A 17,891-nucleotide genomic window follows, 5' to 3' on the forward strand; every position below is an offset into this window, starting at 1 on the left:
CGAGCTAACTAAGCCACAGAATGGCACTTCATCCATTTCCTCCTCAACCATGTCTCACTGAGCGATTCCTCGATCGATAAATCATCTACATGAAACGTCTGTGATTTCATTCATTCATTCGCACAATAACAATAACTAGAGCTTCCACGACCCATACTTCTGTCTCGACTAAGGCCATCTTTTGTTTTGTTGTTTTTCTATTATCGACATAATCAATTATTACCCGTAGTTTTCTTTTCTTTCAACTCATCAGCTAGCGAGGTCTAATCCGGCCTTCAGATATTTTTTGGATCATTGTTAAAAGAAACTTGTGGTTTCTGCAGATTATCTCTGTTTGTTAAAGACGAGTCCTCCACTGAATGCAGAATCGATGCAGCAGAACCAGATAGATCCTCTTGATTTTCAACACCTAGTGCCTGCAATACCATCGAATCTTCTCATATATATATATATATATCAACGTGCACACATGCATGTCCTCTATTTTCACATTCACTTTCACTTTCATACGCCCACAGACGCACAGTCACTCTTTCCCCTCCCTCTCTTTCTTTTGAATCCATTTGAAAATGCTTCTTGAAGTTTTTCACACACACACACACACACACACACACACACACACACACACACACAGTTACATTTTGCATGTTTATTACAGGTGGTTCTACAGTAACCTGAGCAGAGGTCAGGCCGAGGACTACCTGCTGAGGATTCCTAGAGACGGAGCTTTCCTCATCCGAGAGAGAGAAGGAGAGCCAGACTCCTTCGCCATCACGTTCAGGTGCAACGGCACTTCACACTTTATTTCTCTTTGCATGGATGTGTGTGTGTGTGTGTGTGTGTGAGTGTGTATTAATCGCCTCTCTCATTCAGAGGCGACGGTAAGGTCAAACACTGCCGCATCCAGAAGGAGGGCGCCATGTACCTGCTGGGCACCACAACAGAGTTCGAGAGCCTCGTGGACCTGGTCAACTACTTCAGGAAGAAGCCGCTGTATCGCAAGATCAAGCTCCGTTACCCAGTCACCCCCGAGCTGGTGGACCACTTCAGCACAGTGAGTCACTGAGGAGACAGGCAACGAGGAGACAGGCAACGAGGAGACAATCGAGACGTGACGGAAACATAGTTTGAGTCAACGTATTTTAGAAACATTTAGTCAGAACTAATTCAATCAAAACTGGATTCATTGTAAAGCTGAGACGTCACTTTCTGCATGTGATAACCTGCCAGGACATGTTGCGTTCATCCTCTTCTTCATACGTCTTCATCTTATCTTTTATCTTATAGGTGGGATGTCTGTAAAGTCTGCTCTGTCTTTTCTTAGGGACGGCATGCTAACATCAGCATGCTAACATCAGAATGCTCATGTTGGCATGTTGATGTTTTTGTTGGCATGCCGAAATGTTCTGATATTGTTAAACTTCAGGTACTGCTGAGGCCGATGGAAATGACATTAGTTTTGCAGGCTTTGAGTCATAAACTAAAGCACTGGAGGAACTGATATGTATGCCTGTTGATGGCTCTGGTGGAAACATCAGGGATCATTGAAATGATTACAATCCATCACGAAGGTTTGAACCAAACTTTATGGCAATCCATCCCATAGTCATGGAGCAGTGGTGGAAGAAGGATTAGTGGAAGTGGTGGAAGAAGGAAAAACTGATTTTAATTTAACAAATGAAACATAGGCCTTCCAATGTCTTCAAAGCTGTTGTATTTACACGCAGAGTAGCCACTGATGCATCCTAGTCTTCTATTGTTTTAGCTCTGCTACTGGACTTTATGCCGAATACAGTTGAATATTTCGAAACCCAGAAACATGTCATCTGCACCGACTGGTTCCTAAAGGTGTGTTGTGCTCACACAGGAGAAAGACTGCGCCTCCCTGTATGAGGTGAAGACGTACGTGGAACCCAACGAGATCGAGCCCTCGCTGGTGTGTACACACACACACACACACACACACACACGCACACACACTACACAGGCAGCTGTAGCTGTCTGCTATCCTGTGCAGTGTCCTTTGATGAAGAAAGTCACGATTAGTGTGTTTCCGTCCCTCAGCCTCAAAGTACAGTGAGGGCCGCCTACAGCTACCAAGCCAAAGATCGTGACGAGCACAGCTTCAGCAAAGGAGCGTTGATACACAACGTGTCAAAGGAGAGCAATGGATGGTGAGTCCACGCACACATTTCACTGATAAGTCTTTGCCATATCTAAAGAACGAGTCCCTTCATTCCCCTGCATAATGCATGGTCATCTGCATGACCTTGGCTGGCATAACAAAGCCGGCCCGTTCACGTTGCCCTCCTCCGCTCTCCGCTGCACTACAGGTGGAAGGGCGACTACGGCGGGAAGTTGCAGCTGTTCTTCCCAGCGAACTATGTCGAGGAAGTGTCCGTTAACACCAAGCCGGACGTCAAAGGACAGGTGAACATGAGAGGACTTTGGAATCAATCGGCTCTCGGCGATTGACGGATGAATAATCAGATGTGTTTGTGGCATCTATCACAACAGGACATGGAAGACAACCCACTGGGTGAGCTGTGTAAGGGCGTGGTGGACATCTCCAAGTGCAACATCCAAAACTGTGAGTTCTTTAAGTTTTTGATGCTTTTTGCTGCCACTTTGCCTCATTGAGACGGTACGCTACGTATCTCGGTTTGTGTGGGTCACGGCTCGGTACGTTTTTGGTACAATAAGGAAAACACATGGATAAGACGTGGACGTAGTCATCGTGACGTCACCCATTGTTTGTTGACTGACGTCTTGAGTTCGCCGATATCACGTCTCCATCTTGGAATACGGCCGTCGCCAGAACCAAAGGTTGCCGCCTGGGAAAACATTCAAGAGTTGGTCATTAGCCATATTTCTTAGTTAACCCTACAACACTAGCGTTAAAAATAGTAAGACCATCACTAACGTCGGGTATATTTTACCCGATATAGTGTACCTGATAATACAAGGCAAATTGAAGTACTCTTCTTTTATTTTACTCTATAGAACTTCTCATTAAACGATTAACAGGTATCATGTGGGGACCCTAAAAAAGGCTTGAAATCAGGTGAAAAATTAGGGAATCGTCAATGAAACATGATCAAAAAGATAAATAATGGAGCTATGAACTTGTTCTTTGCATGCCTTAAAGGCAAAGTCTCCCTTCAATGATAATATCCACCTGAAAATGTTTTACCCTCTATCACCCGAACACATGCCTGTTTAAAAAACAGGGATTGGAGCAGAGAGACACGCCCACATTCAATAAGACACGCCCACCTTCAATAACGTCAGTGAGCAGCATGAAGCTACACAAGGACCCACACAACTCAGACAAAAGCAACACAATGAAAATGACCACAATCGCTCTGGTGAAAATCACCCGATGTTAGTGTTCAAGGGTTAAACAGTGAAGGCACTCAATTACTGGCATATTGTCAATAAAGGTAAAAACTAATTATTACATAATAGAAATGTCTGTAATGTAAATATAAAGTATCCCTCTGTAGCATTAGCAGTGGGAGGCGGCCTGAACGCTGTGGAGGGAAGGACTCTCCGTCCAGTGTGTTTTTAGCTTTTGCTCATTCACATTCTGGTGATGCCGTCGTAAATCAAATGTTTGAAGTGCATCCACAGATGTACCCGACTGCAGTTTAACTACCAGACACAAATCGTGGTCCGTTGACTTCCATTAGCCCGGCCGACCGGGTCAAACCAACCAGCCAACTGCTACGCTGCCAAAATCTTTCCCGGTAAAACTCGTCCTCCAGTATCTATGTTCCACGTGTGCAAGAAGTAGACGTAAACAGCTGTTTGGTGGCGGTTCAATACCAATAAACCCCTCTTCCTCACAAGACTACCACAATCATTGCAATAGCACAACAACATTTCCCCTCACTGTGCTTCTTGTTTCCAGTGAAGAGCGGGAAGAACGGGAAGCCCAACGTGTTGAACCTGCAGGACAAGGAGCAGGACAGTCTGCAGTTCGACCTGGCGGCGGGTTCTCTGGAGGAGCTGTTCGAATGGTACCAGGTGGGCTGGGACATCACCCAGAGAGCGATGAACAAGCAGTACCACCGGGAGCAAGAGGTTAGCATCTCATGGCATACCATAATGTACGTAGAAGGCCCTCTCAGCCATGTGTCACACAATCATTTATATAGTTTGCTATTTATACAAGTGTTATATTTCAGTTTACATTTCCACCTTTTATTAAATTACACATTTTTGGACTCTTTTTTGTTGTTGTCATAAAACGCTCTTGTGAGATACTCTGATATTTGTTATGACAAACTGTACCATCAGCTCACATTGTGGGTTTCCATATTGTCAGTCTGTGTGACACTAGTTCAGACTGAATGTAAGGACAGTATATGAAACATATGCAAAACCACGGTGGAGTGCGACACGGATGGTTTGTCGGCGTCACAAACAGGAAGCGGCTGTTTTTTTTCTGTCCAATCTCAGATCAGACAGCAGGAGGAAGTGGAGAAGAAGGCAGAGGTTGCCATGGAGATGTCCGACCTGGTGGTCTACTGTCAGCCGCGCAGCAAGGAGAAGGACCGCTTTGGTAAAGACACGCAGACGCACACTCTGAACACACCGAGCGCTGTGATGTGACGGGAAACTTTACCACAGCCTCAAAGTGGAAAATGTTCTCTGACGAAAACAGCCGCCTCTCAATGTGTTTATTCTTTCAGTAGTTATGATTACGTTTTAGATTATAAAGCAACGGCAAACTTGTTCTTATCGTTGTTACCTCTATGGCCCTTCATGAGCTGAAGTTATGAAATAAATTGTATAAATATTGTTCACATACATACACGTCAGAGTTGGTTCCAATAGAATTACCTGAGCACAAATTATGTCTGAAAATTGAGTAAATGAGCAAGAAACTGCACCTGGAAAAGTGTAAATATTTATGGTCACTCTTGTGACAGTTGAGATTTGCTTCCATATGTTAGATGAAGACCAAAATAAAACATATTATTAGGTTCTAATTGACCCTTCCCTATTTCCTGCCACGGCTGGCCAAATTGGCCAAAACTTTTATAGACTTTTATTAAAAAAAAGTGCTTCAGGTTTTAACTATTTGTTTTTGCACATTATGGCCTCCTCCTAATTGGCTCAAAGTGTTGTTCATTCTATGGAAATATCACAATATAAAACGTATGATTTCTGCTTGAGAAGTGCAGACGTCGGAAGAAAGGAAATACTACTCACCCATCTTTCATTTTCAATTAAAGAAAGAGGCGTTGTGTGACTCGGTGCATTGCATTTGGTGCGTGTGAGGCAGAAGACCCCAGTAGTGCTGAACCGCCCAGTTCCATTCAATAATTACTGGTCGATAATCTTTGTAACTGCCTCCATAAAACGTTCAGAGTTTGTATAGAGATTGTAAAAAGGTTTGTAGTTTCCTTATTGACAAATGCAATCTTGCCAGGCTAGCTGTTTCCTACTTTCCCCCAATCTTTATGCTAAGCTAGGCTAACCCTCTGCTGACAGTTGCCTTATATTCACTGTCCAGATATGAGAGTGGCATTAATCTTCTCATCTACTATTGGCAAGGAAACAGTTTCACACTACACCACAATAATCTGATGCTATTGCTATAACATGCTAACACCGTGCCCGTCGTTGTAATGCAGGCTCCTGGTCATGAGCCTCCAGAGTCTCCCCCATATCAGGATGGTTTTAGTTTTTTTGCTGAGGCCCCTTGGCTCGTTCAGGGAGGATCTACCTTTACTGTTCTTCTACCACAACTCAGAAGGGCTTCAGCAAACAGGATGTGGCCAAAGAGTAAGATCTGAGGACCAGACAACTTCCTGTGTGTCACCTCTCTAAATTTAGAAATACACTGAGTTGCACAGAACCTGCATCCGCAGAGCAACGGTCCTCTTCAAGTGACTGTTGTTCTAGTTTGGTTGTTCGGTATTTTGTGGTTATTTTCCCAGTTTAGTTCTTACTACCATATAATTAGTTTCGATGGTTTAGACTGGTTTTTGCCATACATGCTGACTAGACTAGTCTGGCAATGTTACACATTTACCTTTAATATCAAATGTATCATTGTTAGATTAATTAAGTGTCCAGTGCCATACAGTTTGTTTTGTCCAGTTTGATATCACATTCTTGTAATGTTCAATTTGAACATAGTTGAAGGAAATAATTTTAATAAAAGAGTTGAATTATATATATATATATTATATTCGTAAACTTTTCCACTAAATGTTCAATTACATCAGCACATTCATTATTTTTTGGTTTTGGATAATTATTCAAGCATCTTTTATGACCTACAAATAGACAGCAAGATCATTTAAATCAGGGCAATACAAACAGTTTTATGAAGAAATCACACTTTTGGAGACCCAATTGGGGGCCATCTTGAAAAATAGCTGCCATCTTGGATTTTTGAATGGCCAATCGGGCAGATTTGACCAAATACCTCTGGAGAACAACTCCACCAAGTGTCATGCTTGTATCATAATTTGCACGATTATTCTACTATCTGCCTCACTATTTATGTTTCTAGGGTTTATCATCCAAAAACCTTCACCAATGATTTAAACATAGAGAAATATTGTTGTTATGTTTGCGTTATTATGCTGTGACTTTACTGGTCTGGCCCACTTGAGATCAACATGGGCAGCATGTGGCCGCTTAACTAAAATTAGTTTGACACCCCTGGTTTAGAGGCTGCCAAGGAAACAAGGAAGTGTTCCAAATACAAGTCATATATCTTGCTAAGTAATAGCTGTGCCATGGGGTGTTTCTAGGATTTGACCTGTGTAGATACTTTACCGCCAATCAACAAACCAAACGCTCGTCCTCAGCAGCTACCAATATGTCAAGCTCCCTATCGATAACTACCTGATCCCCGTTCTTTGTCCCCGCAGACAGCTACACTTACAAGGAGATCCGCTCCTTCGTGGAGAACAAGATGCCAGGGAAGAGCCGCACTAAGGACTTCCTTCAGTACAACCGCAAGGCCCTGAGTCGCATCTACCCAAAAGGCCAGCGCATGGAGTCCTCCAACTACGACCCTTACCCGCTGTGGGCCATTGGGAGTCACATGGTGGCTCTCAACTTCCAGACTGCAGGTACTGTATTTGAACCCCAGATCTTTTATCATGATCATGAAATGTTCACTGATGACAAAAAGCGTATTGGTTAGAATCACAGACTCTGCCTTTAAATACATCTTTAGCCTCTGTGTTATTATAATTTTTTTACAACCCGTCGGTCAAAATGAAAGACGACAAGAACGCTTAGAGCAACGACTGAGCGGAGGGGCATGCAGCCTTTATGGCTTCCTCTGGTAAAGGCTGATACACAAATTTGATCTGTTGACCTACTGCGACGACTTCAACTATCGCAATGACGTTGACCTTAAATGGAATCAAGAAGGAAGCCTTCATATTATCTGTGGTGCGCCATCCAATTTTACATAACCCCCAACAATGCAAAGTGTTGCCAACAGACCTTTTTCACAGTTGAGCAATGTCAGTGAGTCAACATCCAAAAAGACCAGAGCCCTGGAACTGATGCACCTGAATGAAATGCAGCCGTCAGGTTGACATTTTTATCTTGCAAGGTCTATAAAACGTCCCTTTTTGTGTCTGGGACACAAACGAATCCATCGCAGCAGTATTAAGAACTGGGTGCCTGTGGCGATATGTTTCAGATGAGTTCATATCTTGTGTATGTGCTTCACCCAGACAAATACACCCAGTTGAACAGCGCCCTCTTCAGTCAGAATGGACGTACGGGCTACGTGCTGCAGCCGGAGCTCATGCGCGACGAAAGCTACGAGCCTCAGCAGGAGAAGAGGAAGGCCAAGTACGACATCGCGGTTAGGGTACGTCTGTCATCATCGTCATAATGTCAGCATGAGGATATACTCAAGGTGGAGGTGCACGATGCTGATCTTTACTTTGTATAAAGTAAGTAAACGTGTGTGTGTCTGCAGGTGATCGCTGCCAGACACCTCCCCAAGCCCGGCTGCAGCATCCCCAGTCCATTCGTGGAGCTCGAGCTGTGCGGGCACACGGAAGAGAAGTTCAAGACCATCGTCTACCGTGAGGAGAGGGCGGCGGTTTAACCCCGCGGGTCGGGTGGGGGAGGAGGAGAAATGAGGCTGAGGTGAGAGGCTGTTTGTGCTCGTGTGAACTGTGTGTCGTCCTGTCGGCTGCAGGTGACAACGGTCTGAACCCGGTGTGGAAGTCCCCGGCGAACTCGGCGGTCTTCACCGTGCACGAGCCCGAGCTCACCTTCCTGCGCTTTGTGGTCAACGAGGAGGACATGTTCTCCGACCCCAACTTCCTGGCCCAGGCCACGTTTCCTGTCAAAGGCATCCGCTCAGGTGGGAGCACGCACGTCACACGGCACCGTACTGATATTCTATTTGCAGTATGAGTGAGCAGCGAAGACAAGTCATGTGTAATATCCTTCCATGAATACTTAACTGCATGTTATGCACTAATAGTATCACCTTCAGCTATTTTCCAAATAATTCTATAATGTTTTGAATTTAATTTGAATATCTTCTTCTGATTTCACTACTGTGTCAACCTGTAAAAACAAAACAAAAGCCACAATTGGACCATTTATCATATTCAGAAGCTGTAAAAAACGACATCCTGGTCCATGAACACAAGCTGTACAAAAGACAAGTTTGAGTTCTCTACTTCTAGCCGTGGTTGTGCTGTTTCTAAAAAGAAAACGTGTAAAAGTAAAATGTGGACTACAGATGAAAAATAGCCTTTTGGCTAACTCTGGCGCATTTATAGGAATATTGTTAAAACCTATTTAGGCTCAAGCCACCCAGCGCCTCTTTTTTGCAAAAAAAAGAAAACGGAAACTTAATTATCTCTTCATTTAAATTGCTACAATACTGTAACCCTTGTGAGAAGAGACTGATGGTTTACAGTTTTTTTAAAGTAACCGTTAAGTTTAAGTACTTACGTAAACTCTGTAAACTTGCCGCGGTGACCGTAGCGTTTCACTAAACCCTTGATACGTACCCCTTACATAGTTGGATTTCACTAGCGGACATATCCCCGTAACCGTACGGGCTTGTGGGAATCTAACAAAGCAATACAAATCCTTGAAAAACACACAAGTCACAAAACGGCCAGAATTTTCTTCTCTTTTTTTTCCGGCGGATGTTTATGAGTCCTGAGGCCTCCCTGGTCCGCCCACGTCATACGTCACATGTGGAAACTGCTGAACATTTCAATACCCAGCATGCCTGAATCGGACACTGTTTTGGCATGAAATTAGTATTTTTTCAATTTTTTAACCGAACGACACAGTTTTTTGACTGAAACTCCTTCCTAACATGCCAATGCTTTGTTGGATTGTGATTTTTGCGGATTCCGATACTTTAGGTCCTAATCTTTCCAAAAACGTGCCTTATTAGTATGTGGGCTGTTGTTAAGGCAGTTCGGGGTCCACTCAAGGAGGCATTTTTGGAGGGAATCTGGCTCATATAATGCTGGATGTTCATAGTTATGATAAAAATATGGTATAAAAGTGATTTTCTTTTTACAAAATTCTGAAAGAAATCATATACAATAGTATTAGAACTCATTTGGGGTTCATACGACTACTTGAACACGATGAACAAGAGGTACAGAATGCTTTTAGCCCCCATTTTGGCTTTGGGGCTCAGAAGCTGTGTACTGTCCCTGCCAAAATATTTTTTTATTTTTTGGGGTTGATTTTATACCGTTATTGATCGAGTGCTTTGTTTCCTCAGGTTTCCGCTCCGTACCTCTGAAAAACGGCTACAATGAAGACTTAGAATTGGCCTCTCTGCTGGTCTACATCAATGTTCAACAAGCAGGGGTGAGCACACACACACACACACACACACACACACACAGTATGGACTTACACTTGAAGTTCGACGTCGGCGTGGAGCTGTTTTCCGGTGAACGTGATCGCGTGACGTGTCCTTTCAGAAAGCAGAGGAGGAGCTGTACTCGTCCTCCAACCAGCTGAAGAAGAAGCAGGCGGAGGTCGGCGGCGAGCCCTTCCTGTACGACACGCACACCAACGTCCAGCGCTCCGCCGCCCTGCGCCAACACAACCCGCTCACCAGGGAGGGCAGCACCGGCGAGAGCAGGTCAGCCTCAAACCCCACAAGCGCGTTAGGGGGGGGGGGGATGAAATGAGAGGATCTAATCTTCTAATCTTTCCGCTGTGTTTTCTTTGTGCCCCAGGACAAAAGAAAAGAAGATAAACAACAGCAAGTTCTACTCCTGAAGACTCGCCCTTCCTGCCGGAGCGGCAGAGAAGAAGCCGACTACAAATCTAACATCCCTTCGACCTGCACACGGGATAATTGTGATCTGTGTCGTTACGAGTTTTCCAATTGTGAGATGTTATAATTTTTCATTTTCATACCAAAAACAGTTTTCTATTTATTTAAGAATTAAAAAAATGATAAAACTCTGGGGGTAATTCCCCTGAAAACCCTCTGTACACTTTTCTATGAAGCGCAGCCGGGTGCGGCCGGTTGAGGGAATGTGACTCGTGTGACTCCTTTATAAGAGGTGAGACGTGAGGCTGTAGCGACTCCTCGGGTCGGCCCGCAGACAGCCAGCGCAGTGCATTCAGTCTGGAATCAAACTGTTAGGAGGTGGACAACACTGATGCTCCCATGATATTTATTGTGTTACTGAAATAACCGTTTCACTGCAGCACAGCGGACTGTTTTTCTGAATCTTTCATTTTCCACGCCGCCGCCGCCGCCGCCGTGTGTCCCGGGACGTGGACGTGCTGTTCTCGCTCTGTTTCACCAGCGTGACGTGATTTTCTGTGTGTTCGGAGGAGAGAAGTCAGATTAGTGAAAACGGGCGATGCAATGAGAACGTTTCATGTATTTAATTTGAAGCCAGATGATGTTTATAGCTTTCCTGTAACTCCTCTGAGACCTTCTTATGAATCAAGTCAATAAAGTATGCTTGGGGAACTTTACCCTTCATCTCTGTTGCATTGTATTCCCTGTAATATTAAGCATGTATTTAAGCTGATAACAACATTCTGTGTAATGTAACTGGAAGACACTTTGGGCCCCTGCCACGACAAAACACCACTTTTTAAAATAGGATACTGGGACACATGCAGTACTTAGCAGGTGAGTTTACAACCCCTCATGTTTGTGCTCAAAGTGTGCTCAGGTCAAGATGGCCGGTGGGTCCAAGGTTACGTTGCAATTTGATGAGCAACTTGTTCATATAATACACAACAGAAAGGGCACTGGTTCTTCCTCGGTATGCGACCAATATCTTAAATTGACAACAGTGTACTTGTACCATGGTCATCCCCAGAGGTTCTTCAATGTGTGTGATATATTCTCATGATAAATATGACTCTGACTGCAGATATTTGGACTACACCATAAATCCATAAATCTCTGGACAGAAAAATGTTTCACCAGCCTTCACTCAGCATGGAGGTCAAAAACAAACAAACTTCTGTGCCTTCATTCAGCAACTTCTTGTCACCTGAGTGAAAGTTCCTACCCAATATTGCAACATGACCCAAAGCACAAGGGTCACACCTCCCGGACCGATTGTGTCCTACACACACTCGTAGTTCCAGAAATGGTTACATGGTTCATTAATTGTCCTCGTCAGGGTTCTTACGGTCATGGAAAACCTGGAAAAGTCATGGAGTTTTAAAAATGGTTATTTCCATTTTATTTTTTAAATAAAAGTCATGTAAATGTGTTATATTCATGTGTTCATGTCGTTCATTTACGCTGAGTTTGAAATAATGAATATGCTTTTAAAAGAAAGACTCAAAATATAAGCAGGCAAACATACAGGCATCTATATAAATGTTTATTCTTTTAATCAAACTATTGTCTCATTCATTTGAGTCATTTAAGGTTTACTGTATGCTTTGTATTCTCATTGTTAGTTTAAATACTACATTTACTCACTTTTTACTGTTTACACCCAGATTTCACTAAATGTTTGTAATGGACATTTGGTTTAAAGTCATGGATCCATTGGTCAGAATGTGTATGAACCCTGATGGATTCCCTTTCGGAAAGTTGGAAGAACAGATATCACAGAGCATTCATGATCAATACTGATTCAATGCTAACTACTGCTGTGTTGTTGTGGTGTACATTTTAAAATGTCCTTTCAATGTGATGAAGAACATGGACATTTGGTTTAAAGTCATGGAAAAGTCATGAAATCCACTGGTCAAATGCTGTCTGTGGTCCCATTTTCCCACACAAGACAAACACGTAAAACAAATAAAAACTATATTATTTGCAGAGGGTGGGTATCGTCTTTTAATACCCTTGCAGGCTCCTCATGTCACCAATATCACTGATGCTCAGTAGATGGCTGCAGTGATGTTTTGGGTGGTTTTAGCCTCCATACCTTCTGAACAGACAGGACCTTTGTGGCGAGTCATCATCAGCTGTACATTTAAAAGAACATACAATCCCCAATCACTGAAATCTGTTGGCAGCATGATTGATTCTACATGATAACGTGCTGTTTTAGCAAGCGCATGATGGATTCATGTGCTTCTCTCTGTTGTGGGTTGAGTGACCACCTGACATACCATTTATCTGTAATACATGTAGATTGTTTCATTGAAATCTCCCACGACAGCAGTTGTTTTACGTCTTGCATCAAGCCAATCAAGTAACTTCCCTAAATGTTCTATCAACAAAGACCTGATATAGGATGAGGGCCTGTAAATGACTGCTGCTAGTTGTATTATAAACATTCTAAATTGACATTGGGCACTTTAAAAATGTTGTATGTGCACATGGTCTATATTGTTGCTATTTTAATTTATATTATTCATACTTATGTTATTTATTTACTTCATTACCCAACTTTTTTGCACTTATTTTCATTTTTTTTAATTTTAAATGTATTTGGACTCTGGTTGGTATTGGCAATCCTTCCCTTGCAGATACTAGTACTTTATACTTTATAACCGCCTCAACATCACAGTATTTAACATATGTTCTTTCAGTAAGGCAGACCAATCAAACATTTAATTACATTTTAATGTTATGTCTTTGTTTAGTGGGATAAATCCGGGCACCAGGAGAAAACCCTAAATAAATATGACTGATTGAACGTTTGCTGTTGTATGACCAGTGTTGTGGTGACGTCACCTGACAGACACAGCTCTGGGCGGAGCCGAACGCAGGGAGTTGCGTGACGTCAGAACAAGTTGTGTTGACAGCTAACCACAACTAGCCCGATGCTAGCTAGTCTTCGTGCGTCGGGTCCTGGCAAGTCCCCCGCCGACTCTCATGGTTTTAGAAGTCAGTTGGCCGTCTGTCGTCCCTGCGGCGTCGTGTATCGGGTTGAGACATGCAGGATAAGTACAGCGAGATCGGCTTCGTCCAGGAAATACTCGGTTTGAACCTAGTGCCGAGGAAGAATGGCACGAACCTAGGAAACGACACGTCTCTCGACGACTTCTCAGGTGGGTTGGTGTTTCGGATGGCGCGCGCTATCGGACGTTACACGGGCTGTGAGCCGTTGCGACGCGTCCCGAGGACGGCTGGGCACGACGGCGCCTCTCGTGTCGTCCTTTTGACGCGTTTTAATGCGTTAACGTTCCGATATAAGCTGTAGCGTTATCCCTCTAGGTTTGTTTATGCGCGTTAGCATTGTCAAGGCGCTGTGTAGCATGAAGCTAGCTAACTTCCTGCTTCATCCCGACGCGTGTATTCCTTATTGTGCATCTGCGACTGTAAGCGTGGAGGTTAACGTTAGTGTCCCGTTTACTGAAGGGAATTGGAAGTAAGAAATGATATCGGAAGTGCTTATGTATTCCTAGTTAACCCTCTGCGTGAGCCTCTGTTGTGTAGTTTACAAATGCGTAGCAGCAGCGGAAGAGAACTGTCCAGGTGTGATGCTAGTGCTACAGTCCATGGAGGAGGAGCAGCCATGTTCTGCACTGTAATTAAACCGTGTTTACGTTGAGGCGTAATTACAGTTTGACTGTGAGACCGGATGTAGTGTCTTCTGGCATTCTGGGTTAGTTAGTTAATGCAGTGGTGCAGGTCTTAAAGGGTTCATTGCATTGCAGTGATAGTTACCAGCAGCACTCCAGCTGAGAATGTAGGACTGCTGTTTTAAGAATGCATCCGATATTCTGAATACATTGTTTATCATTTAACATGTCAGGTAGAGGTCCAACCCAGTGCCATATTGGTGTCCCTAATAATACATGGACTACCTGTCCTTAACTTTAGCTGTGGACTAAAGAGTCTCAGTCAAGGCCGCCCATGTAATGCCATGGATCAGGCTTCTTACGGTCATGGAAAACCTGGAAAAGTCATGTAAATGTGTTATATTCATGTGTTCATGGCGTTCATTTACGCTGAGTTTGAAATAATGAATATGCTTTTAAAAGAAAGACGCTCAAAATATAAGCAGGCATACATACAGGCATCTATATCAATGTTTATTCTTTTAATCAAACTATTGTCTCTCATTCATTTGTGTTATTTAAGGTTTACTGTATGCTTTGTATTCTCATTGTTAGTTTAAATACTACATTTACTCACTTTTTACTGTTTACACCCAGATTTCACTAAATGTTTGTAATGGAAATTTGGTTTAAAGTCATGGAATCCATTGGTCAGCATGTGTATGAACCCTGATGGATTCCCTTTCGGAAAGTTGGAAGAACAGATATCACAGAGCATTCATGATCAATACTGATTCAATGCACTAACTACTGCTGTGTTGTTGTGGTGTACATTTTAAAATGTCCTTTCAATGTGATGAAGAACATATTACTTTTTTAGGACTTAAAAGGCCCAAGTTAGTCTGTCTTCACCTGGGACCCAAGTCTCTTGCCTTTAGTTGTTTATTTTGCACAATTCAAACAATAAAATAAAAATTGTAACAGAGATAAATGAATATCACAGTGCAGGGAGAAACAAAAAGCCAACCGGGTGTATTTGAAGCCTCCACCTATATAATATTTTAAACTTTACAAAGTTACAAACATAAAATAAAATATGCATAAGATAGACAGAAAAATAATGTAATTATGTTGAGTCTGTGAGCGTGAATGTAAGCATGGCTTGTGTTTGTTAAGGATGCTGGATTATACCTCTTTGGCATTTCCTAAGCAATGGTAACTAAACATGTAGATATAACAGCTAAAACAAGAAAGACATGAACACCAATACATAACAAACTCTTACAAAACAGCAATTAGACTTTCCTTTAGGCAATTTTTGAAACATTTTATAGCAAACGTCTATTCTCCATGGAGGGGTTAACGTGAATTAGATCACATTATGATCTAATTAAAATGCCTTGGCGCACTGTAGAACTGTACATGACTTGTACTTTGTACTTTTGACACGTGTGTGTGTGTGCGTGTGCAGAGATGTGGTACGGAGTGTTCCTGTGGGCGGCGGTCTCCTCGCTGATCTTCCACCTGCCCGCGGTGCTGCTGTCCATCGCCACGCTGCGCCAGCACAAGATGGCCCGCTTCATGCCCATCGCCATCCTCCTCATGGGCATCGTGGGACCCGTTTTCGGGGGCGTCCTCACCAGTAAGCTGATCCTCGATTGTGTGGCACATGCTCGTATATTGGATTGTATTGGTTTGGTTTTGATAGGGATGTCACGATACCAGACGTGTGTTCGTCGATACCAACGCTAGTGAAATTCCTCGATTGTTGATGCCCAGTTCGAGACCGCAGTAAACAACAAAACGATAAACACTGCATTCCTTCAGCGGCTTACATGAACTGTGCTCAGTGCTCCCTTCTCCGGGCTCAGGCAACGCTAACACGCGCTCACAGCTAACCTTAGTGTTTGTTGTATTATTCATGTTTCTCGCCAGAAACTAGATTTGACCAGATTACATTTGAACACATCATTATGACGTCTAATACTCACTTTGCTGATTAGATCTTGAACGCACCATAATGAAACTCAATAAAACCTCTGTTAGCATTAGCGTTAGCATTAGCGTTAGCTCCGCAGGACTGGACGGACTCGAGGCTTCAAAACGTCCGTCCACAAACCAATGGGTGGTGTCACCACGACGACGTCTGCTTCTTACATACAGTCTGTGGTACCTTCACGTTTTCAGAGTTTTTAGCACCGAAGTATTGGTTCTCATGACATCCCTAGGCTCGGGTATCTCTACCTTTTTATTACGATATACTGTATAAGTGAACGGTGATTATGTAACTGGGAAAGGTTATTTAAATTATCCGTTCATTACTCAATTAAAATACATTTTACTGGTGTAAAGGCATTGCTAGTTTATGAGAAATGAGATCAAACTAAACACTAAACCTGTTGAATAATGTTGTTCAGGGTTCTTACGCTCATGGAAAACCTGGGAAAGTCATGGAACTTCAAAATGGTTATTTCCAGGCCTGGAAAGTCCTTGAAAAAAATAAATTCCCCAAAGTTTTAGAATTCTCATTCATTCATTTGTGTCATTTAAGGTTTACTGTATGCTTTGTATTGTCATTGTTAGTTTAAATGTTACATTTTCTCCCTTTTTCATGTTTACACCCAGATTTCACAATGTTTGGTCATGGAAATTTGGTTTAAAGTCATAGAAAAGTCATGAAATGCATTGGTCAGAATGTGTATGAACATTGGTTGTTGTTTTTCTGATATTTGTTCTTAAGGTGCGGCCATAGCAGGTGTGTACAAGGCAGCAGGAAAGAGGATGATCTCTTTGGAGGCTCTGGTGTTCGGCGTGGGACAGTCGTTCTGTATCCTCATCATCTCCTTCCTCAGGGTGCTCGCCACCCTCTAGCAGCAGCGAGGCCCGCCTGGCCGGCACCTGCTGCCGCCGGGCGAGTCCGGCACCAGTCGTCTCTCGATGGGACTCGAGGACGACATTCCCCCGGGGGAAAAACCCCGGGACGCAGGCAAACCAGTCGGACCCGGGACGTGACGTCACTTTCTCCCGGCGGACCAGACACCAGAGTGGATTGTATTCACCCTCCAGACTCCTCTCCACCGTGGGACGGCACAATGCCTGGTTCACGCCGCGCGGCTTTGCGGTCGTTCCTGTATGACGTGGACGCAGCTCGGGATGCTGTTTTCCCCTGTTGCCGGGGAGAACAGTTAGCAGCAAGATGACACTAACCTTTCTCAGGGGCTGTGTGTATATGTGTGTATGTGTGTGTGTGTGTGTGTCTGACAAGCCGTTCGACTCCATGCAATGACTGCGGAGAGACCGAACGGCAGACGGGCTGCTGAGACAGGAACACGATGGTTATATGCAAAGATTCTGGCTTTTTCCCTCGAGGCCTTAACTTCTATTTTCTAACTTCCAAAGTGGTGTTTCCTCTTCAGAGCGGTCTGTTCTTTAACCCGCTCTCTCTTGCTGCTCCTTTTTTTGTTCTTCCTTCATATTTAATTATTTTTGTTCAAACTAATTGAAACCTGACTGCCGTGTGTTCTTGTTAATTCCGGTTAGCGAGAAGCTTTCTCCGCTAATCAAGTTTTAAGAGTTCGATTTAATTTGATTTTTTCCGATCCGTTTTCCTGAGACAGAACTTTTTGTTTCTTTCTGTTCCGCACATGCAGCGTAGAGAATGTCTCCGGTTTGTCCGCTGCTCTTCTTGTTGTGTTTTGACCGGCGGTTCGAACACGGGACCTCCAGGAAGGTCCGACCGCGGAGCCACAGCTTTTCTCTTTGAATGATTTCACCGCTGTGTCACTTTGCCACACTGAACTGATTTGTACATATTTTAAATTATTTCCAGGTCTTTTATAGCTTTTTAATCTTCACGACCAAATGTGTTTTGCTGGTTTCTTTTTCCTGCACTACACTGAACAAAAGACCCCTTGTAGTTTTTATGCGCTCATCCAATTCCCACGGTTTAGCGCCCGGTG

General features: G+C 43.4%; 2 protein-coding genes across 2 annotated transcripts in view; both read left to right on the forward strand.

The window, feature by feature from the left end:
• plcg2 (phospholipase C, gamma 2) overlaps positions 1–10,964 on the forward strand; it is a gene marked incomplete at its 5' end in the record, with an annotated part of 23,593 nt that extends 12,629 nt beyond the window's left edge. The window contains 15 exons of the mRNA XM_079223986.1: positions 659–781; positions 874–1,054; positions 1,868–1,936; positions 2,065–2,174; positions 2,334–2,430; positions 2,518–2,590; positions 3,914–4,086; positions 4,465–4,567; positions 6,897–7,100; positions 7,719–7,858; positions 7,970–8,078; positions 8,195–8,362; positions 9,761–9,849; positions 9,966–10,129; positions 10,227–10,964. Of these exons, the coding sequence (XP_079080112.1) occupies positions 659–781; positions 874–1,054; positions 1,868–1,936; positions 2,065–2,174; positions 2,334–2,430; positions 2,518–2,590; positions 3,914–4,086; positions 4,465–4,567; positions 6,897–7,100; positions 7,719–7,858; positions 7,970–8,078; positions 8,195–8,362; positions 9,761–9,849; positions 9,966–10,129; positions 10,227–10,269 (1,846 nt within the window). The 3' untranslated portion in view covers positions 10,270–10,964. The remainder of the gene's footprint in view (positions 1–658; positions 782–873; positions 1,055–1,867; positions 1,937–2,064; positions 2,175–2,333; positions 2,431–2,517; positions 2,591–3,913; positions 4,087–4,464; positions 4,568–6,896; positions 7,101–7,718; positions 7,859–7,969; positions 8,079–8,194; positions 8,363–9,760; positions 9,850–9,965; positions 10,130–10,226) is intronic.
• A 2,400-nt stretch (positions 10,965–13,364) lies between these two features.
• On the forward strand, positions 13,365–16,803 carry tmem170a (transmembrane protein 170A; the record flags this gene model as incomplete). The annotated part of the gene is made up of 3 exons (XM_079223684.1): positions 13,365–13,479; positions 15,404–15,574; positions 16,673–16,803. The coding sequence occupies 3 exons, from the start codon at positions 13,365–13,367 to the stop codon at positions 16,801–16,803; spliced, it is 417 nt and encodes a 138-aa protein (XP_079079810.1).
• Positions 16,804–17,891: the final 1,088 nt, after the last annotated feature.

This window comes from Taurulus bubalis, assembly GCF_910589615.1.
Source record: "Taurulus bubalis genome assembly, chromosome: 9".
In the NCBI taxonomy this organism is placed as follows: Eukaryota; Metazoa; Chordata; class Actinopteri; order Perciformes; family Cottidae; genus Taurulus; species Taurulus bubalis.